The 25,772-nt window shown below is 46.3% G+C and overlaps 1 protein-coding gene across 1 annotated transcript in view; it reads left to right on the top strand.

The window, feature by feature from the left end:
• Positions 1–25,772, top strand: part of PTH1R (parathyroid hormone 1 receptor) — a 114,336-nt gene that overhangs the window by 72,734 nt on the left and 15,830 nt on the right. The window contains exons 5-7 of the mRNA XM_074538582.1: positions 11,351–11,445; positions 14,031–14,217; positions 18,473–18,626. Coding sequence (XP_074394683.1) covers positions 11,351–11,445; positions 14,031–14,217; positions 18,473–18,626 — 436 coding nt within the window. The remainder of the gene's footprint in view (positions 1–11,350; positions 11,446–14,030; positions 14,218–18,472; positions 18,627–25,772) is intronic.

Below are 25,772 nucleotides of genomic sequence, written 5' to 3'. Positions count from 1 at the left end.
CCCACACCCACAATCCCAGTTCTATCATTCCATTCTGGAAGCTTCTCCACGGCCTCAGGTCAGTGCAGTGTTCTCCTGGGGGTCAGTGCCTGCAGCACAGAAATCTGAAATTCTCAGCAGCCAGGGCTCCAACCACAGGGGTGTCACAGCACATCAGGGGACTCAGGCTGTGCTTCCCAGCAGAGACATTTACAGGAGGTGTCACCTCGTTTTTATTCTCAACCTCTTGGAAAATTACTGCTCCTCGTGAGCCCTCCCTTAAGGAGCTGTTTTAATAATTCATCCCAAAATCTCTATCCTCATTATGCTGTTGCCAAAGCTTAGGCATCTTTGGCCCGGAATTTTCTGTCATAGCTACAAAGGTGAATGGAATAATATTTAATATTTAGACAAATAAAACCATTATCACAGTTCAGATTAAATGATCAGGCTGGTCTTACTTCAAGTGATGCTTACCCAGGGCAAAGAACACAGAAAAAAATTGATGTTTCTGCCAGCTTTGAAATCATATCTTGATCAACAAATGCTTTTTAATTATATCTATTTATCTTTTTTTAATTCTTGTTATCATTAACTTTATATTTGCAAGAGCTCTCTTCCTCACCTCATTGATTCTGTGCCTTGTCACAGAGTTCCCTGATTTTATCGCGGAGGTGGCTGAATTATTGTGACAGTCCAATTACTGTGAATTATTGTGACATTCCACTGCAGGTCTCTTGGGCCTTGGGCTATGAAAACCACTCTGGAAATAAAAGAGGAGAAAAAAATGTTCTTTCCCACTCAGTGTGTTAATTCAGCCCTGGGATTAATAAACCTTCCTTTGATATATCTTTTTTTCATAGAGTAGATTTTCAGCAACATCTCTTTATTATTATTATTATTATTATTATTATTATTATTATTATTATTATTATTATTATTATTATTATTATTATTATTATCCTTGTATTTGCAAGAGGCCTTTTCCTCAGCCCTGCCTCCTGCCCTCAGTGATTCTGTGCCTTGTCATGGAATTCCCTGATTTTACCACAGAGGTGGCTGAATTCTGGTGACAAATGAAGCACTATCTGTGCATCCTCTGCAGGTCTCTTGGGCCTTGGGCTATGAAAAACCACTTTGGAAATAAAAGAGGAGAAAAAAAATGCACTTTTCCCCTCAGTGTGCTGATACCTTTACTCACAGAGAGCATACAAGGCCTCTTGTCACATTAAATGTGGCTGTGCAGCCCTGGGATTAATAAACCTTCCTTTGATTTCTTTTTTTCATAGAGTAGATTTTCAACAACATCTCTTTATTAATTTTAATATTATTCTTACTATGATCCTTATATTCACAACACATCTTTTCCTCAGGCCTGCCCTCAGTGATTCTGTGCCTTGTCATGAAATTCCCTGATTTTATCACAGAGGTGGCTGAATTCTGGTGACAAATGAAGCACTATCTGTGCATGCTTTGCAGGTCTCTTGGGCCTTGGGCTATGAAAACCACTCTGGAAATAAAAGAGAGGAAAAAAAATGTGTTTTTTCCCATCAGTGTGCTGATGCCTTTACTCACAGTGAGCACACAAGGCCTCTTGTCACACTTAAATGTGGCTGTGCAGCCCCGGGATTAATAAACCTTCCTTTGATTTCTTTTTTTCATAGAGTAGATTTTCAACAACATCTCTTTATTAATTTTAATATTATTCTTACTATGATCCTTATATTCACAACACATCTTTTCCTCAGGCCTGCCCTCAGTGATTCTGTGCCTTGTCATGGAATTCCCTGATTTTATCACAGAGGTGACTGAATTCTGGTGACAAATGAAGCACTATCTGTGCATCCTCTGCAGGTCTCTTGGGCCTTGGGCTATGAAAACCACTCTGGAAATAAAAGAGAGGGGAAAAAAATGTGTTTTTTCCCTCAGTGTGCTGATACCTTTACTCACAGTGAGCACACAAGGCCTCTTGTCACATTAAATGTGGCACTGCAGTTCTGGGAATAATAAACCTTCCTTTGATTTCTTTCTTTCATGGAGCAGATTTTCAACAACATCTCTTTATTAATTTTAATATTATTGTTACTATGATCCTTATATTCGCAAGACATCTTTTCCTCAGGCCTGCCCTCAGTGATTCTGTGCCTTGTCATGGAATTCCCTGATTTTACCACAGAGGTGGCTGAATTCTGGTGACAAATGAAGCACTATCTGTGCATCCTCTGCAGGTCTCTTGGGCCTTGGGCTATGAAAACCACTCTGGAAATAAAAGAGAGGGAAAAAAATGTGTTTTTTCCCATCAGTGTGCTGAAGCCTTTACTCACAGTGAGCACACAAGGCCTCTTGTCACATTAAATGTGGCACTACAGCCCTGGGATTAATAAACCTTCCTTTGATTTCTTTCTTTCATGGAGTAGATTTTCAACAACATCTCTTTATTAATTTTAATATTATTATTATTGGTTCGTTGAAGTTTTTGTTTTTGTTTTTTTTTTAATTAGCCTTGTATTTGCAGGAGGTCTTTTCCTCAGTCCTGCCCTGCCCTCATAGCAATTTTGTGCCTTGTCATGAAATTCCGTGATTTTATCACAGAGGTGGCTGAATTCTGGTGACAAATGAAGCACTATCTGCATCCTCTGCAGGTCTCTTGGGCCTTGGGCTATGAAAAACCACTCTGGAAATAAAAGAGAGGGAAAAAAAATGTGTTTTTTCCCTCAGTGTGCTGATGCCTTTAGTTATGGAGAGCACACAAGGTCTCTTGTCACATTAAATGTGGCACTGCAGTTCTGGGATTAATAAACCTTCCTTTGATTTCTTTCTTTCATGGAATACATTTTCAACAACATCTCTTTATTAATTTTAATATTATTATTACTATGATCCTTATATTTGCAAGACGTCTTTTCCTCAGGCCTGCCCTCAGAGTGATTCTGTGCCTTGTCATAAAATTCCGTGATTTTATCACAGAGGTGGCTGAATTCTGGCGACAAATGAAGCACTATCTGTGCATCCTCTGCAGGTCTCTTGGGCCTTGGGCTATGAAAACCACTCTGGAAATAAAAGAGGAGAAAAAAATTGCACTTTTCCCCTCAGTGTGCTGATACCTTTACTCACAGTGAGCACACAAGGCCTCTTGTCACATTAAATGTGGCACTGCAGTTCTGGGATTAATAAACCTTCCTTTGATTTCTTTCTTTCATGGAACAGATTTTCAACAACATCTCTTTATTAATTTTAATGTTATTGTTACTATGATCCTTATATTTGCAAGACATCTTTTCCTCAGCCCTGCCCTCAGGGATTCTGTGCCTTGTCATGGAATTCCCTGATTTTATCAGAGGTGGCTGAATTCTGGCAACAAATGAAGCACTATCTGTGCATCCTCTGCAGGTCTCTTGGGCCTTGGGCTATGAAAACCACTTTGGAAATAAAAGAGGAGAAAAAAAATGCACTTTTCCCCTCAGTGTGCTGATGCCTTTACTCACAGTGAGCACACAAGGCCTCTTGTCACGTTAAATGTGGCTGTGCAGCCCTGGGATTATTAAACCTTCCTTTGATATCTCTTTTCATGGAGCAGATTTCCAACAACATCTCTTTATTAATTTTAATATTATTATTATTGGTTTGTTGTCGGGTTTTTTTTTTTATTAGCCTTGTATTTGCAGGAGGTCTTTTCCTCAGTCCTGCCCTGCCCTCATAGCGATTCTGTGCCTTGTCATGAAATTCCCTGATTTTATCACAGAGGTGGCTGAATTCTGGTGACAAATGAAACACTATCTGTGCATCCTCTGCAGGTCTCTTGGGCCTTGGGCTATGAAAAACCACTCTGGAAATAAAAGAGAGGGAAAAAAATGTGTTTTTTCCCTCAGTGTGCTGATGCCTTTACTCACAGTGAGCACACAAGGCCTCTTGTCACGTTAAATGTGGCTGTGCAGCCCTGGGATTAATAAACCTTCCTTTGATATCTCTTTTTCATGGAGTAAATATGTCCAGAGATGTCAGAACAGGGGAATTTGGCCACATTGAGCCGTTGTCTTGAGCGAGAGATGGTTTTCTATTATTATTTCCCTCCCTGGGGAGCAGCATCTTTGCGTCACCACCAACAGCTGCATTTACCCAAGGTTTTGCCAGGAGATCGTGGCTGACTCCGAGCAGATGCAACCAGAGGGAATTTTAAGAAACTGGGCTTTTAGAAAAAAAAAAAAAAAAAAAAAACAACTGTCTGTGGCTATAAATATATGGATTTGCTGGCTATCTCTGGAAATAGGCCTGAACCTATAGATAGCTGGAGATATCCACACCTAAATAAACACCACGTGCGTGCACACATCTCCAGCCAGGGATGTTTGTTTAGGTGGGGAGTTTTCCCATTTTAGCCATGCTGGGATAATTTTAAGATTGGCCAAAGCAGCAAACAGAGGGCCCCAGAGCAAGCTGGTGTCCTGCTCTGAATAAATGGGGATTATTTCACACAGAGGAGCTCGGAAAACCGCTCTCTGCAAAGAGCAAAGTGTGTTAAAGCCATCAGAGCCTGCAGAATTAACAGCTCGTAACTGCCCGGGGAGCAACAGCTCCTGGGCTGCTTCCTCAGGGAAAATCACCACTGCAGGATGGGAACTGACAGCCCTGGAGGCTGAATCCTCCTTTAGCCAGGTGGGATGAAGCAATCCAGGGAAGTGTGTCCTCAAATCCCTTCCAGATAATATTAAAGAGGGAGTTAACAATCAGCTGGAAGTGTCCAAGGCCAGGTTGGACAAGGCTTGGAGCAGCCTGGGACAATGGGAGATGTCCCTGCCATGGCAGGGGTGGGATGGAATGGTCTTGTCCCTCATGGCAGGGACACTTTCCACTGTCCCAGGCTGCTCCAAACCCCATCCAGCCTGGCCTTGGGCACTGCCAGGGTTCCAGGGGCAGCCACAGCTGCTCTGGGAATTCCATTCCCATGTCTCCCCATCTTCCCAGCCAGGAATTCCTTCCCAATATCCCATCTGAATCAATTCTCTTTCAATTTGAACCCAATCCCTTCATCCTGTCCCTCCATCCCTTGTCCCTCCATCCCTTCTCCCTCCATCCCTCATCCCCAGTCCCTCTCCAGCTCTCCTGGAGCCCCTCCAGGCCCTGCCAGGGGCTCTGAGCTCTCCCTGGAGCTTCTCCTCCCCAGGGGAACATTCCCAGCTCTCCCAGCCTGGCTCCAGCCCTGGAGCAGCTCTGTGACCTCCTCTGGATTTGCTTCAGCAGCTCATATTTATTGTGGATTTGTTCTGTTCCCACACTCTTCCCTAAGCACCCCATTCTGGCCATGAGAGAGATGGGGAGCAGATTTAAAAGAACCTTTGGCCTGGCCCTTCTTCTTTTGTTGCTTGAATTCCCCTAAAACCAGGAGGGAGGGTGATCTGTATTCCTGGATTTGCTCAATCTCTGGATAAAATGCAGCACAAATGATGAATGATGAACCTCAGGCAGGTTTTTAGCCATTTCTCCCCAAATTCCATACAACCACAGAATGTGGCTCCCTTACCTTGCACACATCCAGCCAATAGCAGCAGGATCATTTTTCAGGGCACTTTTTCCAACAGTGGCAGCAGCAATGGCATGTTTTGGGCCAAAAAACAGGAATTTCCCCCACTCCCATCTCCCCCAAAAGAACGGGGATGCCAAGCACAGCTGGTTTTAAAGTAGATCCAACCCATCCTCTTTCCAAGGGTGAGCTGAAGGGTGAATGGGATCTCCACCTCCCAAAATCCCGGGAAATGGGAGTCAGAGCCAGCAACTTGGGAGGTTGGCTCAGCTTGGGAACCACCACCAGCAGGATGGGCCATGCTCAGATCCAACCCCAATCCTGTCTTCATCTGCAGCGTGAGGGTTTGACGGCTTCCCGGGAGCTCGGAGGGGCCTGGAGAATCCGTCCCCTCCCAAACACAATGGGAAGGGCCCAGCGTGTTGCAGGGCTGCTTTATCTAAACCCCATTGTTCCGAGCAGCAATTCCTGGAGCTCTCTGGGGTCCTGGGAAAAGCAAACAACTTTGTGGAGCCTCCAAGTGACGGCACAGGAACGGGTTCGGATTGTTTTGTCCCCGGTTTCCACAAAGGGATGTCAGCAAAGTGTCAGGCGTTTGCAGCAGGACACGGGCAGAGGTTTGAAAGTCTGTGGAGGAATCAAAAAAATTATCTGGGAGATGTTTTGTTCATAATTTCAATTAACCCCGAGGTGCCATCCTCATTCCATGCCTGTGGATTTGGTCTGGTGCGTTCCTGGAAACAGAATCCGAGAATCCTGGAATGGTTTGGGTTGGAAAGGAGCTTAAAGATGATTTTTATGGACATGTGTGTCTAAATTGGGGTGTCTGAGAGTAAATGGGAGTGTCTGAAGCTAAATTGGGGGGTCTTTTGTGAGAGCTGATCCCAGACTGGGAGGATTTCAGAGCCTGGAATCTCTGGAGCAGAGTCCTGCGGGAACAGGGTCAAAAACACTCAAAGTTTTCCCTGAGGCTTTGGAAATCAGTGCCTTTTGTGAATATCCCATTTTGTGAATATCCCATTTTGTGAATATCCCATTTATCTTTTTATTCAGTCCCATTTTCATGTAAAAAAAAAAAAAAAAAAAAAAAAAAAACAAGAAGAAAAGCAAGGACAGAGATTTTCTGGCTTTGTTTATCACTCAAAGCAGCAAACCTCTGATTCCAAACGTGTCCTTAACAACACCTGAATCAGCAGCTTGGAGACACTTTGCAGAAATTCCATCTGGGAAATCCTTATTTATGTTTCCCTGTGCTGCTGATCCCACCCTTCACAGCCTTCCCATCCCTCAAAAAACACTGGATCCCTCCCGGCTTCACAACCCGAGTGCTGCTGGTGTCTCACTAAAGGGGAATAAAAAGGATGAAAGAAAAAATTTGGATACGGGGCACAGCTCCATGAAACTCAGGATAGGATTTGCCACCAGAAAATTCCTCCTCTGTCTGGTTTTCCTTTTGCACACATGGCAAGAGCCGAAAGAGTGGAGGGTTCCTGCAGGAATCTAATTCATGGAATCCTGGAATCCTGAATTGATTGGGGTTGGAGGAGACCTTGAAGTCCAGCCAGTTCTAACTCTGTGTCGTGGGCAGGGACACCTCCACCAGCCCAGAAAGCCCTGAATATTCTGATTAAATTATAATTAAATTGAATCACATTGGTTTAGTTGCCACAAGTTATAGACCAGGATCTCGTGGCAAGGCCAGGTTTGGTCTCTTCCAGCAAGGGATGACCAGGAATGGTCAGTGTCTCCTCAGGGTGGACTTCCAGGAGACTTCCAGGGAACTTCCTGGAGTGATGGATCTCCAGATTGCATCCATGGCTTGGCCATCGTGGCCTCTGCAGTTTTCTGGGAATTATTTAACTTCCCATCCATCTCAGCTCCCTAAGGACAATCCTCAGACCATGGAGATCGTCGTTGCAGCTGGCAGATCATTTAGTGTTTTCCTACCTGGAGGATCTTTCCTGGCTGTGGTTTTCATGGAGCTGGGACCTCCTTTGGGATCCATGGAACTCCTTTGGAGATTTTGGCCCCTCGTGGGTAAACCCAGGGAGGAAAAGCTCCTGAGAACTCCAAGTGAGGGAGAAGTGGAATTGGAGAACCTCAATTTTTTGCTCCGAAGGGTTTCCCTTTGAATGCTCCAAGGATCTGAGCACCCCCTCCAAGAAATCTCATTTCCCAAGGGTTTTCCAGAGTGATTCCAGGTGGGATTTGGGGCACCTCCTCCTCCAAGGAGGGCTCCAGGAGAGGCTTTCTGTGCCTTGGCTCTTGGTGTTTAACCTCTTTTCAAAGAGAGGCCCTGTGGTCAATCAGAGCCCTCAACTTTCCAAAACCTCCTGCCAATCCAGAGGCTCTTCCCAAGGACATTCCCATCCGTAGGAACGTGGATCTTCCCAGTGAAATTTCTGAATGGGGCTCGGGGATGTTTTGTTAAGGCCTCACAACTTTTGCTTTACTGAAAATTCCAACTTTGGAGTGAGATTATTATTACTGCTATTATTAATTATTATTATTTCATTTTTTTTACTATGGAGGCAAACGTTTTCCAGCTCCAGGAGGATTCCAGCTTGGCAGCAGGGAAATCACACCAGGATATTTTTCCCTGAAAGCTTTGAAATCTCTTCTTCTTGGCTTTTCAGGGCCTGCTGCCTGCACAGACAGATCTATAAAAATCTATAAAAATATCCCATAAATACGCACAGACACACTCAGTAAATTAATATTGGCAAGGGCTTCGCTCCTCCAGCGCAAACCGCAGAGAAACATTCCCAAATCTGCGGATTCTGATGTAATAGGGCTGAGGTTTGGCATTCCAGGACAGCGTTCCAAGCCTCAAATCCCAATCAGAGCTGTCATTCAGAGCCCAGCATTCCTGACGTTACTGCAGCCCCGTGGGCAGGGCGAGGGAGAGGAGGGAATGAGGAGAAAGGCGCTGAATTGGTTGGGTTTTTTGGGATTTTTTGCTAAAATCAGTCTGGGAAAGGCAGGGCAGGCTGGGATGGGGGCAGGTATTTTAACCCTTTCCAGGAATCCCTGAGTTCAGCTGCAGGATCAAGGAAAATATCCCGATATTTAATGGAAACCTCAGGGTTTCAAGGCCAGCTTTGGAAAATAACAACCTAAAACTTCCTAAATGATTAATTATTAAGAACTCTTCTGTGACAGAGCCTTTTCCAAGGGGATTTTGGCAAGCTCAGGCTGTGTCTGGATTGGATAACCACAGGCAGAGGCTGCTTGGGATTTAAAAAGGGGAAAAATAAACGCAGGTGATTTTTTTTTCCTCATATCCCATAGCCAAAGTATTTCCTTCCCCTGTTTTCTGGTGAGGGTTACAGTCCCCCAGGCCGGACATCAGTCATCCAGCAACGGCTGAATTGTGCAATTCCAGCTCAATTCCCAGCTCAGCAGGCATTTTGTCCAGGTGAAAATTCCCAAGTGATCCCTGGACTGGGCCACGAGTTTGTAAAGCGCTTTGGGTTCCTTTGGGATGAAAATGCTGCGAAATTCCCAGGCAAGGGATTAACCCCACTCCATCGTTAATGCCTTGCAAAATTCCGTGTTGAGTAGGCATTTTGTCCAGGTGAAAATTCCCAAATGATCCCTGAGTTGGGCCAGGAGTTTGTTGGTTTGTTGGAACCACTTTGGGCTCCTTTGGGATGAAAATGATGCAAAATTCCCAGGCAAGGGATTAACTCCACTCCATCGTTAATCCCTTGCCAAATTCCCTGTTGAGTAGGCATTTTGTCCAGGTGAAAATTCCCAGGTGATCCCTGAATTGGGCCAAGAGTTTGTAAAGCACTTTGGGTTCCTCTGGGATGAAAATGGTGTGAAACTCCCAGGCGAGGGATGAACCCCAACTCCATCATTAATCCCGTGCCAAATTCCCAACTGAGCAGGTATTTTGTCCAGGTGAAAATTCCCAAGTGATCCCTGAAGTGGACCAGGAGTTTGTTGGTTTGTTGGAACCACTTTGGGTTCCTTTGGGATGAAAATGCTGCAAAATTCCCAGGCAAGGGATTAACCTCACTCCATCGTTAATGCCTTGCAAAATTCCGTGTTGAGTAGGCATTTTGTCCAGGTGAAAATTCCCAAGTGATCCCTGAGTTGGGCCAGGAATTCATTGGTTTGTTGGAACCACTTTGGGTTCCTTTGGGATGAAAATGCTGCGAAATTCCCAGGCAAGGAATTAACCCCATTCCATCGTTAATGCCTTGCAAAATTCCCTGTTGAGCAGGTATTTTGTCCAGGTGAAAATTCCCAAGGGATCCCTGAATTGGGCCAGGAATTTGTAAAGCACTTCAGGTTCCTTTGGGTTGAAAATATCCAAAAATTCCCAGGCATGGGATTAACTCCACTCCATCGTTAATGCCTTGCAAAATTCCCAGCTCAGCAGGCATTTTGTCCAGGTGAAAATTCCCAAGTGATCCCTGAATTGGGCCAGGAGTTTGTTGGTTTGTTGGAACCACTTTGGGCTCCTTTGGGATGAAAATGCCACGAAACACTCAGGTATGGGATTAACCCCACTCCATCATGAATCCCTTGGGAAAATTCCCAGCTGAGGAAGCATTTATCCAGGTGAAAATTCCCAAGTGATCCCTGAATTGTGCCAAGAGTTTGTGAAGCACTTTGGGTTCCTCTGGGATGAAAATGGTGTGAAACTCCCAGGCAAGGGATGAACCCCAACTCCATCATGAATCCCTTGCCAAATTCCCAGCTCAGCAGGCATTTTGTCCAGGTGAAAATTCCCAAGTGATCCCTGAGTTGGGCCAGGAATTCATTGGTTTGTTGGAACCACTTTGGGCTCCTTTGGGATGAAAATGATGCAAAATTCCCAGGCAAGGGATTAACTCCACTCCATCGTTAATGCCTTGCCAAATTCCCTGTTGAGCAGGCATTTTGTCCAGGTGAAAATTCCCAAGTGATCCCTGAATTGGGCCAGGAATTTGTAAAGCACTTCAGGTTCCTTTGGGTTGAAAATATCAAAAAATTCCCAGGCATGGGATTAAGTCCACGCCATAGTTAATCCCTTGCCAAATTCCCAGCTCAGCAGGCATTTTGTCCAGGTGAAAATTCCCAAGTGATCCCTGAATTCGGCCAGGAGTTTGTTGGTTTGTTGGAACCACTTTGGGCTCCTTTGGGATGAAAATGCCACAAAACTCCCAGGCATGGGATTAACCCCACTCCATCATGAATCCCTTGGGAAAATTCCCAGCTGAGGAAGCATTTATCCAGGTGAAAATTCCCAGGTGATCCCTGAATTGTGCCAAGAGTTTGTAAAGCACTTTGGGTTCCTCTGGGATGGAAATGGTGTGAAACTCCCAGGCAAGGGATGAACCCCAACTCCATCATGAATCCCTTGGCAAAATTCCCAACTGAGCAGGTATTTTGTCCAGGTGAAAATTCCCAAGGGATCCCTGAATTGGGCCAGGAATTTGTAAAGCACTTCAGGTTCCTTTGGGTTGAAAATATCAAAAAATTCCCAGGCATGGGATTAAGTCCACGCCATAGTTAATCCCTTGCCAAATTCCCAACTGAGCAGGTATTTTGTCCAGGTGAAAATTCCCAAGTGATCCCTGAATTGGGCCAGGAGTTCATTGGTTTGTTGGAACCACTTTGGGTTCCTTTGGGATGAAAATGCCACGAAACTCCCAGGCATGGGATTAACCCCACTCCATCGTTAATCCCTTGTGAAAATCCCACCTCCCCACCTCAGGGAACACAAACCCCACATCCCAAGCTGCCAAAAAAAAGTCGGGAATCCCGAAGGATCTGGGCTCTGCGTGCTGCCAGGGTTGTGTGGTGCAGGAGGGCCGCGCTCCCCGTGTGACGCTGTTTTCTCCATCGTTTCTGCTGCAGGAGGTCTTTGATCGCCTCTATTTGATTTATACTGTTGGATACTCCATCTCCCTGGGATCCCTCACAGTTGCTGTCCTTATCCTGGGATACTTCAGGTAGGCGGCTCTGTTTTTACCTAAGCGACGCCGGAGAAGCCGCGGGTTTTTCCGGAAGGATAAAAAATTGGGGTGGCTCAGTTCAGGAAGCCACCAGTGGTGGTGGCATCTGTGATTTGGGCTGGTTTAGGGTATCCCAGGGCAAACTTCCTGGGGGATGGCGGGTGGGATTTTGGAATTCCTTCCTCTTCCCTCAGGTGGAGTTTTCCAGGCCCTCTTTGTAGTAAATGGGAAGAGGAGCGTCTCCAGGAATCCCTTGGAATACTGTCCAGGATTTTCTGTCCCCGTTGTCCCTGCAAGTGACTAGCTTAGCTTTAGATGGCTGATTTGCAGAGAAATAGGATTCCCTGAGGGAAAATCCCTAAGTCCGAATTTTCCTGAAGGATAAACCAGTTGGAAGAGATGGAAAACTCCAAGGCTGATTCCTCCAATCTCCTCACACTGCTGCTCTTCCCAGGGATCCAAAAATGACCCTCCTGACTCCATTGTGTCCCCTCCCTGCCAAGGCATTTAGACCCCAAAATGCCACTTTGAACCCTCATTATCCGTTCCTCAATCCACTGTTGCAGCTTCCATCCCTGGAAGTGTCCAAGGCCAGGTTGGACAGGGCTTGGAGCAGGCTGGGACAGTGGAAGGGGCTGGGGTTGGAATGGGATGATATTTAAGGTCCCTTCCAGCCCAAACCATTCTGGGATTTTTGCTGGCACGGACAGCATGGGATGGGAGGGATGAAAGGTGTCACCCATATCCAGGGATTTGTCCTTTGGGAATGCTCTATCGGGTGACCCCATAGAGCAGGGTGACCCCTGAGCCCCAGATTTGCTTCTCTTTGATGTCTCCTCGTGTCTTCTCCTAAAAAACCAGCAGGGCCTGGACAAGAGCTGGTGGGGGCCAAAACAGCCACGTGGTGTCCACAGAGGGATTTGGGGAGTTCGAGCCAAGCCCTGGACACGGAACACTGGGAATGAAATGTGTGGCTTTGGGCTCTGAAAATGCTCAGAGCTCTCAGCACACAGCAAAAGGTGTCAGGAGGGTTTGCTTGGACAGCAAATCCCAAATCCATGACAAACCCAATCCAAGGGGCACCGCAGACCCCATCCCAACACCACACTCCTGTTCTCCCAACCTTTTCCCTATGCTTCATTTCCCACTGGACACTGGCATGGTTGTTAAAATATTCCATGTCCATGAGTGCAAGAGAATTCCTGATTTTTCTTTATCCCTGTCTTTATCCCACTTCATTTCCAGCCCAGACCACCTGGGCAACTATGCAGGAGCATCTTTATCCCAAGGATCAGAGCAGCAGAAGGGATCAAGACAGATTTTATCCTCAATAATCCAGAGATTCATTGACTCCCTTTCAAATGCAGGGAACAAAGCCAATCCTCATTCAATAAACCTCATCAGTTCCACTTGGTGTAATTTGGATTATAAGAGCGCAGAGAACAGCTGGTGTTGTTATCATAGCATCCTGCAAAAGGGATAAAAACACGGCCTTTAATTAGTGCAGCTAATTGGGATTTAAGAGGAATTAAAATCCATTCATAAATCCAGGCATGGCACCAGAGCTCCAGAGGGCACCCCAAGAGGTCAGTTCCTTCTTCCCAAAATCCTGATTCCTGATTCCAAAATACACCTCTTCTTCCTGCTTCTGACCCATTCGCCTCTCACCATCCCCAAAAAGGCTTTTCCTCCAAAAAGGACCTTAAAGCGCTTTACAACTGGGATTTGTGGGGTCGCTGCTGCCATTGCTGGGGTGGAGCCCACAAACTGCTCCAAAGGATGACATTTACAGCCGGGAAAACAGGGACAACAGCTCAGCACACCCGAGTTACTGCTGGAGTTACTCCTAAATTGAGCTGGGCAAAAAAAATAATGGTTTACAGGAAGTCCTGCGAGGTTTTCAGTAGCCCTAAGTTCTGGAGCTTCTGGAATCCAAGGGCAGGAGTGGATAGGAGAGCGGGAATGGCTTCCCACTGCCACAGGGCAGGGTTCGAGAAGATTTTAGGAAGGAATTCCTGGTTGGGAGGGTGGGAAGACTCTGGCATATGGTGCCCAGAGCAGCTGTGGCTGCCCCTGGATCCCTGGAAGTGTCCAAGGCCAGGCTGGACAGGGCTTGGAGCAGCCTGGGACAGTGGGAGGTGTCCCTGCCCATGGCAGGGGGTGGGATTGGATGGGCTTGAAGTGCCATCCATCCCAAACCATTCCATGATTCCCTGAAGATGCATCCATCCCAAACCATTCCATGATTCCCTGAAGACCCATCCATCCCAAACCATTCCATGATTCCCTGAAGACCCATCCATCCCAAACCATTCCATGATTCCCTGAAGACCCATCCATCCCAAACCATTCCATGATTCCCTGAAGACCCATCCATCCCAAACCATTCCATGATTCCCTGAAGCCCCTGGAGAAGGTATTAATCCACTTCCCAACCCCACGGGAGAGCAGGGAGCCGTGACCATCACCCTGCTCCCCATGAGGTGCTGGTGGGAGGAGCTGGGGCTCTGCAGGGCCAGAAGTGACCCTGGCTCCATCCAACAGCTGGACTGAACTTCCCAATCCTTCTTCTCCTCTTCCAGACGTTTGCACTGCACTAGGAACTACATCCACATGCACCTGTTTGTGTCCTTCATGCTGAGGGCCGTCAGCATCTTCGTGAAGGACGCGGTCCTGTACTCCGGGTCAGCCCTGGAGGAGATGGAGCGCATCTCCGAGGAGGACTTGAAATCCATCACGGAAGCACCTCCAGCGGATAAATCGCAGTTTGTGAGTATTCCCAGAGCAGTGGTTTCCCAGGATTCGTGTCTTTGTCCTCTCTGTTCAACACTTACCCTCTTTTGGGGAGTTTTCCACCCTACTCATCTTTCACAGCCTCTTCCCGTCCTTTCCCATTCTCAGTCCATTGGTTCAGAGGGATTCCCAATTCCTGAGCTGAGGAAAAGCTGCTCCCGTGGCAGTAAAAGTTGATGGTTTGATTCCCATCTACATTGCCCTGACATCCCCTGGAATTTATGGCTGTGGAAACATTCCTGACCATCCCAGCACAAGGCACATCCAGCCTGGCGCACAACACTTCCACGGATGGGCAATGCACGACTTTTCTCCCTCCCTCCTCCCATATGGAGAAAAAGATATTTTGGAAGGGAAAATGGGGGTAGGATGTGGTATTGTAGGAAAACCTCAGACAGAATCATTGAGTTGGAAAAGAATTCCAAGATCATCCAACCTTGGAATTGCTGGTGGGTCCCCAATCCCAGCATTGTCCCCAGCCAGGAGCACTGAATGCCACCTCAAGGAATTCCTCGGACACCTCCAGGGATGGGGACTCCAAACCTCCCTGGGCATCCCCTTCCAAGGCCTGAGCATCCTTTCCATGGGGAAATTCCTCCTGGAGTCCAAGCTGAACCTCAGGCTCCATTTATGGTTGGGTTGAGTCAATGCAGTCAGCCCAACATCCCAAAATAAAAATGGAAGAGACATCAGTTGGACTCTTCTCCAAAATTCCATGGGGATTTCACTCTATAGAAATCTCTGATGGCAAGATCTGCATTCTCCATGTGCTTGGAGGGATGAAGCCCATCCTCAATTTCCCACATCTTGCTCTCCTTGTCGTTGGTCCCATCATGGATTTCCCATGGAAACCCAGGAGTTTGTAAAGCGCTTTGGGTTCCTTTGGGATGAAAATGCTGCGAAATTCCCAGGCATGGGATGAACCCCACTCCATCATGAATCCCTTGCCAAATTCCCAGCTCAGCAGGCATTTTGTCCAGGTGAAAATTCCCAAATGATCCCTGAGTTGGGCCAGGAATTCATTGGTTTGTTGGAACCACTTTGGGTTCCTTTGGGATGAAAATGCCGTGAAATTCCCAGGCATGGGATTAACCCCACTCCATCATGAATCCCTTGGGAAAATTCCCAGCTGAGGAAGCATTTATCCAGGTGAAAATTCCCAAGTGATCCCTGAATTGGGCCAAGAGTTTGTAAAGCACTTTGGGTTCCTCTGGGATAAAAATGGTGTGAAAACTCCCAGGCAAGGGATGAACCCCAACTCCATCGTTAATCCCTTGGCAAAATTCCCTGTTGAGCAGGCATTTTGTCCAGGTGAAAATTCCCTAGTGATCCCTGAATTGGGCCAGGAGTTTGTTGGTTTGTTGGAACCACTTTGGGTTCCTTTGGGATGAAAATGCCACGAAACACTCAGGTATGGGATTAACCCCACTCCATCATGAATCCCTTGTGAAAATCCCACCTCCCCACCTCAGGGAACACAAATCCTGCTTTCCAAGCTGCCAAAAAGATGGGATTCCCAAAGGATCTGGGCTCTGCGTGTTGCCCAGATCCTTCTCACCTTCTCACTTCCCACAGCTCCTGCCAGGAGGGGACAACCAGGGGGATCAGGCTCTGCTCCAGGGAGCAGGGACAGGAGCAGAGGGAACGGCCTCAGGCTGGGCCAGGGCAGCTCAGAATGGACACCAGCAGGAATTTCCCCATGAAAAGGGTGCTCAGGCCTTGGAATTGCCCAGGGAGGTTTGGAGTCCCCACCCCTGGAAGTGCCCAAGGAATTTCTGGATGTGGCACTCGGGGCTCTGGTGGGTTCAGGCACAGCTTGGACTCAGTGATCATGGAGGTCTTTTCCAACCTCAAGGATTCAGGGATCAAATTCCTGCTTTTGGATTTCTCAAGTCTTCTCAAGTCTTCTTCTCAAGTCTTTCCCAGCTTGTGCTGCCACCAGGGACCAGCAACACCCTGTGAAAAATCAGAGGGTTTGGGAATGTCCCACTGTGCATCCGAGTGTCCCAACAGGAACGTTGTCATTGTGTTCCTTTCCCACCCCGGACATCCGTGTCATTAATTTGCAGAGTCTCGCTCAACACGCTCCAAAACTCTCATTTTTTTTGGAAAGAACACAAAATGTTTCACTGCATTGTTTGGTGTTTCTCCTCTTGCTGGGCTCATTATAAGGAATAATTAGGATAATCTATGGCATTCTTTGGATATTAGCATTTAATGGCATTTCCCACTCTTTGGAATTGCAAGGCAAACAAGCAACGAAGGCGACAATTAATGGATTTCTTTTGTTTCCAAACAAAATGGGAACTTTGCAATTAGTGCCTCACTTTCCCTGCATGAGGCAATAAATATAAAAAATAAATATAGAAAATATTATTAAACCTAGATGGGGATTTTTTTATAAATATAAAAAAATATTAATTTTAATTTAGGAGGATTTTAATTAATCTATTTTAACTCCCTCTGTCTATGAAAGAAAATCAGTGTAATGTATGCATATCTTATCATTACGCAAACATATGTATAGATGTATATATTGATGGACAAAAAATTAGCATAAAATCTGTGCCAAGATTTAAAAAATCTCTTTTTATTTCCAAGGTAGTATTATTGGCATTTTCTGTCAGTCCTTTGCATTCCTCTTAAAGGAAGGGACCGCACAAAGATGGACCAAGGGATGTGGCCGCCACAGAATTCCTGGGAAATCCAACTTCCCAGACTCCGCATTGACAAGATCTGGCTTTGTACTGATTAATCCCAAAGTGGCACCAATATTTTGCAGCCTGTCTCTTCTGGAGCTCAGAAGTTGGGAAGAAGGGCGGCTTTGTCCAAAGGGAATGTTGGGCCACAGTCAGGGTTTTGCTCCCAAAAAATTAAAGGATTTCAGCTCAGTGTGAAGGAAGAGCTCAGCTTTAACTTCACAATGTCCTGGAAGTCTCTCCCAGATCTCCCACCCTGCAGCTCAGGTGGGACACTGTCGGGTTTTCGGCTGTTTGAGGGGCCTGGAAAGGCCCGGGGTGGCCTTGGGGCAGCCCGCGTATCGAAGGACGAGAAGAGGCTTCAGTTCTTCTTTCGGTTTTTATGTTTATTAATTGTTTATCTAAAAGATGTTCTTTCAGCCCGACAGAGCTCTGCTCAGCAGCCAGCCATGAGCACACTGTGCTGCCCTCCGGACAGCCACCTATCTTTATACCCATGGTTACGTGTACAATATTTATCATTTTTCCCCAATACCATTTATTCTTATTACCCGGTGCACTTTCAGTAATAACCAATCCAAAAGTGCCACCATCACCAAAGAAGATGGAGGAGAAGAAGAAGAAGAAGAAGGACAGGACACGCCCCAATTCCTCCATCTTACTTCTCTAAACCCCCCTGTACAGAAATCCTAAACCCTGTGTTTCACTCTCTAATTAACCAATCCCTTCACCATTCACCCCGGTGAAACCCTCCTGTCCTCATACAGGTGTCGTCTCCTGTGTAGGATCAAAGTGCAGCCACCAGACACTTCTGGAACATTCCAGGACTCCCGAGCCCCCCAAGGGTTGTCTCGGTGGCCCGGCACCTCAGGACTGAGATCCTGAGATCCGACAGGACACCTTGGGGAATCCAGGGAAAATCCTCCAGGTCCCGTTTGCTCTTGGAGCACCTGGCTCCTAAGGCAGCAGGACGGTTCCCAATTGTTGGGGACAGACGAACAGCCCTGGAGGATCCCGGTGTGGACATCCATGACAGGATGGGGTGACTCCATCCCACCTCGGCCTCTCCATGAGCTGAGGAAGGAGTTGTAATTCCAGGTGCTGTGACTTCAGCAGGACACCCAGACTGGGACAAGTGGGCCAAGGCCCCTTGGCCTCCAACATGGACAAGGAACATAGGGAAAAGATGAAACACAGGGAAAAGATGAAACACTGGGAGAGATGAATCCCAGCTTCTCTAGGAAGTGTGTGAGCCCCTCACCACCAGGTTGGGAGAGAGCAGGATCAGGCCATCCTCTCTTTTTCTCTACTCGCCTGCTGTAGGAAAAAACATCTTTGGCTTAGGAGTTTTTTTCCCAACAGTTCATCTTTCCTGCTCTTCCACAGGTTTCCCCCCCTCACAAAAAACCCTGAAACAGATTTTTCTGATTTATTTCCTTTCTCCACCTTGTTCCCCACCCCACCTCAATGTGTTTGAGCAGCACAAGAATTTCACCCCGTGTTCCTTCTCTGTCCTTCTGTGGTCGCTGCAGGTGGGCTGTAAAGTAGCTGTCACCTTCTTCCTCTACTTCCTGGCTACCAATTACTACTGGATCCTGGTGGAAGGGCTCTATCTCCACAGCCTCATCTTCATGGCATTTTTCTCGGAGAAGAAATATCTCTGGGGATTCACATTATTTGGCTGGGGTAAGTCATGGCTGCTCCTGGAAAAGTCTCTTGGAGGTGGTTCCTGAAGGAAGCTGTGGATGCAGAGAAATATGGGAGAGGGGATGGAGGCAGGGAGCAACTCTTGTAAGGACAGGCTTTCCATCCTGGGATGTGATTTTTTTTTTTTTTTGTGGGGAGTTTTGAATAAGTTAGAGATGGGACTTTTGAGTTTTAAAAAATAGGATTAAAAAAAAAATCACAAGGCCTTTAATTATAAGACTTTTTAAGGAGTTATTGATTAATAAAACACTATTAATAAAGATATTTATATTTTAACCTAATCTTTAAATATTTTGACTTATATTACAGTATAAGCTTTCTTAGTTAATCATATTATAATACACAAATTTATAATACTATATTCTAATATTTTTGTTTACTTCTATAACTACTTTTATTTTTTCTATATCTTAAACTCTAAAACTCTAAACTTTATTTTACTTACTTTACGTTCCTTTACTTTAAACTATAAATCTACATTTTTATTTTTAATACCTAAATTTAAAAGCTTTTTCCCAAGTCTTAAATCAAATCCCGTGTTTAATTCTAAACTTTGATTTACAAATTCATAATGCTAAGAATTCCTTATATTTCAAATTCCAGCACTGGGAAGTTTTTATCATTCTGGAATTGTGGTGTTACCATTCTGGAACTGTGGTGTTATCATTCTGGAATTGTGATGTTATCATTCTGAAATTGTGGCGTTATCATTCTGGAATTTTGGTGTTATCATTCTGGAGTTGTGGCGTTACCATTCTGGAATTGTGTTGCCACCATTCTGGAATTGTGATGTTATCATTCTGGAATTGCGGTGTTACCATTCTGGAATTGTGATGTTATCATTCTGGAATTGTGGCGTTATCATTCTGGAATTGTGATGTTATCATTCTGGAATTTTGGCGTTATCATTCTGGAATTGTGATGTTATCATTCTGGAATTGGGGTGTTATCATTCTGGAATTGCGATGTTATCATTCTGGAATTGTGGCATTACCATTCTGGAATTTTGGCATTATCATTCTGGAATTGTGGCGTTATTCTGGAATTGTGATGTTATCATTCTGGAAATTTGGCGTTATCATTCTGGAATTGTGATGTTACCATTCTGGAATTGTGATGTTATAATTCTGAAATTTTGGCGTTATCATTCTGGAATTGGGGTGTTACCATTCTGGAATTGTGGTGTTACCATTCTGGAATTGCAGCGTTATCATTCTGGAATTGTGGCGTTATCATTCTGGAATTGGGGTGCTATCATTCTGGAATTGTGGTGCTATCATTCTGGAATTGTGGTGTTACCATTCTGGAATTGTGGCGTTACCATTCTGGAATTGGGGTGTTACCATTCTGGAATTGGGGTGTTACCATTCTGGAACTGTGATGTTATCATTCTGGAATTGTGATGTTATCATTCTGGAATTGTGGCGTTACAATTCTGGAATTGTGATGTTACCATTCTGGAATTGGGGTGTTACCATTCTGGAATTGGGGCGTTATTCTGGAATTGGGGTGTTACCATTCTGGAATTGGGGTGTTTTTCACTGTGGCCCTTCCAGGCTCTCCAGAAGGATCAGCCCAGGCTTGGAGAGGCAGCCCAAAGAGCCAGGGAATCCCAGGATGGGATGGGGTTGGAAGGGATCTCAAATCCCACCCAGTGCCACCCCTGCCATGGGCAGGGACACCTCCCGTTATCCCAGGTTGCTCCAAGCCCCAATGTCCAAACCTGCCACAAATCCCTGGTGGTGCCTCACCACCCTCAACATTTGGCCACCCTTCCAGGGCAGGAAATGTGAGGGCTAAATTTGGGATGAGACAGCCAATTTCAGGGATTTGTCCCCACCTCTTCCCTTTCACTTCTTCTGCTGAGAAACCAGTGCTGAGCTGGAGGGGCAGAAATCTGTGGGAGGTTTTGAGCATCTGCTCCCAATGAGAGCCCCAAGCTCTGATTTCCTCCCTCAAACCTCAGCTGGTTCAAATCCTTGAGGTCTCCTGAGCCTTGGAACACCACTGGAAACCTGCAATTTGTGGGGAAGAGTTTTATATTTTCCTTTTCTTTCCACTTGGGCATCTTTTCCCTGAGTAACGAGAAAGGGGCGGGATGTGGGTGCAGGGAAGGGGCTCATTAGGAGAAGACATTTTGGGCAGGCACATTTTCGGAGGAGAATGGGATTTCTGTTCACTCCTGGCTTTAATTTTGGCTTCCCAGGAGTTACGAGGTGCTGGGACAATAAAACAACTGCCCACAGTTGTCTTGGAGCCTGGAGGTTGGGAGGAGAGCAGGGAATGTTTCCGATGATCCTTGAGGATGTGAGGAAGGATAATGGGGTGTGGGTTTAAACAGGAATTAGCAGGAAAATCTGTCCAGGGCACTCCAGGGCGGCTGTGGTTACCTGGCACAGCCCCACTTCCCAAATTCCATATCCCAAATCCACCTGGCCACATCCTGACTGCATTTTTAGGGCAAGGTTGAGGTGTGCACCCCTACACCCCCATTCCAAAATGAGACTTTTGTGGAAAAAAGTTGGTGGCTGTCCCTAATGGTGGAACTCAGAGCAAGGCAGGGAACCCAGAACTGAGTTCATGAAGGATTGCAGATTTTTGGGATTCAATATTCCAGGGCAGGGCTCTCTCCAGCCTTTCTCCTTCCCCAAATGAGGAAGAAGCTGCTCCCAAATCTCCTGTTCAGCTGCTCCATGGGTCAGAAACTGCTGGTGCTGACAGATGATAACGATGGGAAGTGTAAATGTAGAAATATTCCAAAGTGGGAATCCATCTCTCAGGAAAAGCCTGGTCCTGGACAGCTGGAAAAATTCTGGGAAAATCAACAAATTAGGAGATATTTGATGGGGCTTGGAGCAACCTGGGACAGTGGAAGTTGTCCCTGTCCTTGGCAGGGGGTGGAATGAGATGGGATTTAAGATCCCTCGTCACCCAGATGGTTCTGGGATTCTATTTCGGGGATTTGGCATTTCTTATCTCAGCTGCTGAGGGCCGGAGAGGGCTCTGGATGGCACCTCTTTGCTAAAGCAAATGAACAAAACCCCAACTAAATTAAATTAGAAAAGAGAAATAAACTCATCTTCCTCCAAACCTTCAGGCTCTGTAAAAATTCCCCTCTCAAAAAAAAATAACATTAAACTGCAAAGAGCAGATTTAAAGAAGCAATTCCCCAGAGGGAATCTGGGAGGAGAGGGAAGCAGCTGGAAAATAATGCCATGTGTTTAACAAGCAAAACCAAAGGGGAAAAAGTCGGGACAGGCAGGGATTGCTCTCGTTTGCTCTCCCAAGCTCTGCCAGGGAATAATCATTTTATCGGAGCGACCACAGGGCTGGAGTCACACCTGTCACAACAGCCAGCATCCCTGGGCTTCCAGGAGCCGTGGAAATTCCTCTGGAATGAGAACACACGATCCCGATCCCGCCGGGGGCAGCCGGGATTGCTTTGTTTGGATTGGGATGATAATGTCCACACAGGCACCCGCTCAGGCGGATTGTTTGGATAATTTTTGGGCACTGGAAAGGGCAAACCAATCCAGGAGCCACTGGAGACAGTGGAAAAATTCCAGTTCCCTGCAGCGGGCACTGGATCCTGCCCACACCGCAGCAATGAGTGACGGGGAATCAGGGATAAATAGTTGTTCCACGGAAAAGACAGATTTGCCCCCAAAACTGGAATATCCTGGCAATAATCAGCATTGAATTTGTCCCGCCTGGAAATCTCCAAGGTGGAAACAGGGAGCAAAAATCACCCTGAAACATCTTATTTCTGGGAAAAGCAGGACAAAGAGCAATTCTTTGATGTCACCTCCGTGGATTCCTGTCCAGAATTTTCAATCCACATCCTCACTGGCACAAACTCCATCAAAGTCCTCAACTCCCTTCTTCCAAAGGAGACCCTGCTGATGGAAAGGAACTCATTCCATGCCAGCACCCACCCAAAATAAATAAATAATGACATTATGGGCAACAATAAATCCCTTGGGAGACTCCCAGCTCCCTGCAGCTGTTTTTTGAAGGAAGTTCAGGAACCATGACCAATAGCCAGGAAACCCAAGCTGATTCCATTGGCGTTTTCCCTTCACACCATGTTAATTCCCGCACACACGGCTGGGCTGCCCTGGATTTCAGCAAATTGGAACAAAGCAGGGACACCTGGGAAAGATAAAAAGGACGGTGGGAGGTGCCCCAAAAATGCATGATGATGATGAGCCCTGTGTGTTTATCCAAGCAGGAATAATCCTGCCCTGAAAAATATGTACCAAGCAGGACCAGAGGCCTTAAAAGTATTCTTGTTATTCCCATTAAACATCAGGAAAAAGGGACAGAGAGGGACTCATAAAACACAGGCATTGTTCCTCAGAGAAGCTTTTAAATCCCAGGGAATTGAGACCAGAATTCCCAGACCTACACAAGGTCTTTATTCCTAAATTCCCTTCCAGCAGTCGCTCCCTCACTCCACATGCATGAAACCCATTTTTCCAGCTGCTGGGAGACACGGACAGAGGAAAAGCCCTGGAGGGGGTGGGGTGGCCAGCAGAGCTTTCCCGTTTTCCGGCTGCTGGGGAGATTCCTGACTTTATAGCACCTGCATTGTACACACTGTGTGTGTGGCTGGAAATGCACAGCGCATACAATGTGGATTCTGTACAAGTCGCTCACGGCACGGCGGGGGCTGGGCTGGAGGCAGGGAGCACATCCATCCGTGTATCCGTGTGTCCATCCATGTATTCATGTATCCAAATATCCATCCATCCATCCATCCATCATCCATCCATCCATCCATCATCCATCCATCATCCATCATCCATCCATCCATCCATCCATCCATGTATTCATGTATCCATATATCCATCTATCCATCCATCATTCATCCGTCATCCATCCATCATCCATCCATCCATCCATTGATCCATCCATCATCCATCCATCCATCCATCCATCCATTGATCCATCCATGCATCCATCCATCCATCCATCCATGCATCCATCCATCCATCCATCCATGCATCCATCCATGCATCCATCCATCCATCCATCCATCCATCCATCATCCATCCATCCATCCATCCATCATCCATCCATCCATCCATCCATGCATCCATCCATCCATCCATCCATCCATCATCCATCCATCCATCCATCCATCCATCCATCCATCCATCATCCATCCATCCATCCATCCATCCATCATCCACCCATCCATCATCCATCATCCATCCATCCATCCATCCATCCATCCATCCATCCATCCATCATCCATCCATCCATCATCCATCATCCATCCATCCATCATCCATCATCCATCCATCCATCATCCATCCATCCATCCATCCATCAATCCATCCATCATCCATCATCCATCAATCCATCATCCATCCATCCATCCATCCATCCATCCATCCTTCCATCCATCCATCCATCATCCATCCATCCATCCATCCATCCATCCATCCATCCATCCATATCCATCATCCATCCATCCATCCATCCATCCATCCATCCATCCATCCATCATCCATCCATCCATCATCCATCCATCCATCCATCCATCCATCATCCATCCATCCATCCATCCATCCATCCATCCATCCATCCATATCCATCATCCATCCATCCATCCATCCATCCATCCATCATCCATCCATCCATCATCCATCATCCATCCATCCATCATCCATCCATCCATCCATCCATCCATCCATCCATCCATTATCCATCCATCATCCATCCATCCATCCATCCATCATCCATCCATCCATCCATCCATCCATCCATCCATCCATCCATCATCCATCCATCCATATCCATCCATCCATCATCCATCCATCCATCCATCCATCCATCCATCCATCCATCCATCCATCCACATGTTGGGATTTTTAGGGATAACCCCTTTCCCCGGCTATTTTATTGTTGGTTGGCAGCTCAAAGTCAGCCCAGGATTAGCAAGAATGGAAATTGTGTCTCTTCTGAAGCTCAGGACAGGCAAGAGAGGAACAGATTCCTATCAAGTAAATCCAAATCTCCCAAAAAATCCATCCTTCAGACTTAAGGCTTCGCTGTAGTGGGAATATCCAATATTCCATGGGCAGCCTTCCAACATGGCAGCTCCTCAGTGGATATAAACTGAAAGAGCACCAAAAAAATTCAATCTATTTAAACCTTGGATGATTTTCCAGAGCCTGGAATGGGTGGATGGCGGGGAGGAGGAAAGAGCTGGTGCCTGTCACCTTCCCCGAGCCCTCACTTCCCTCTCTCCAAGTTCCCAGTGCGACAGGTCAAGGATTTTCTTCCCAGCGCCAGCAGCACAGGGAATTGTGGAGCAGGGTGAATTCCTTATAAATGTGGCTTTGTAGGAGCGCTGGGCCTGAGTGAGGCTCTGTGTTTAATTATTTATGCTTTCTTATATTACCTCGGCATTCCCAGCTCCCAGCCCGGATAAGGGCCCCGTTGTCCCTGGGTTTGGGACACAGCCGTCCCTGCTCCACACCCCGTGGTCAGGAAAACCTTTAAGCACCCTAATGAGACTTAAGTGCATGCTGAAAGTTAAGCCTGGGCTTATCCCCGAGCCCCAGCGAGCTTAGACTGGGAACAGCCTCTTCACAGTCCCCGCTGATAAATGTCGCCTTTATTTATTTTTTAATAATTTTTTTTTTCTCCACCTGAAAGGGGTCATTCTTCCCAAATTTGTGGAAGCTACTGTGGATTGGATCCTGCTTTTTAAGGGAAGCCAGTAGGGGACTCGGTTGTACAAATAACTGGACCCTAAAGAAAAATAAATACAAAGTTGCATTTGGATACTGGGGAATTTTTTTCCACTTTTCATAGGGAAAAGATGATGGCCTGGGGGTAGCTGTGCTGAAATCAGAATGGTTCCTTTGGGAATGAGCCTTTGGCTGGATATTTTGGAAGCAAGACCCTCAATTTCAGCATTTCTCTGCTTCATGCAGCAGCTCTCTCATATTTAACAGAGCTTCCAATCCATCCAGAGATTTTCTGGGAGAAACTGCCAGAGCCTGACTCCTGCTCTACCTTTCCTTGATGTGAAGGAAGGGAGGAAATATCTTGGAGAAGGTGTGCTGCGTAAAACCATTGGAATCATGGAATCATGGAATAGTTTGGGTT

Source organism: Zonotrichia albicollis, chromosome 1 (genome assembly GCF_047830755.1).
Source record: "Zonotrichia albicollis isolate bZonAlb1 chromosome 1, bZonAlb1.hap1, whole genome shotgun sequence".
NCBI classification, from domain to species: domain Eukaryota; kingdom Metazoa; phylum Chordata; class Aves; order Passeriformes; family Passerellidae; genus Zonotrichia; species Zonotrichia albicollis.
This window is presented reverse-complemented; position numbering and strand designations above follow the sequence as displayed.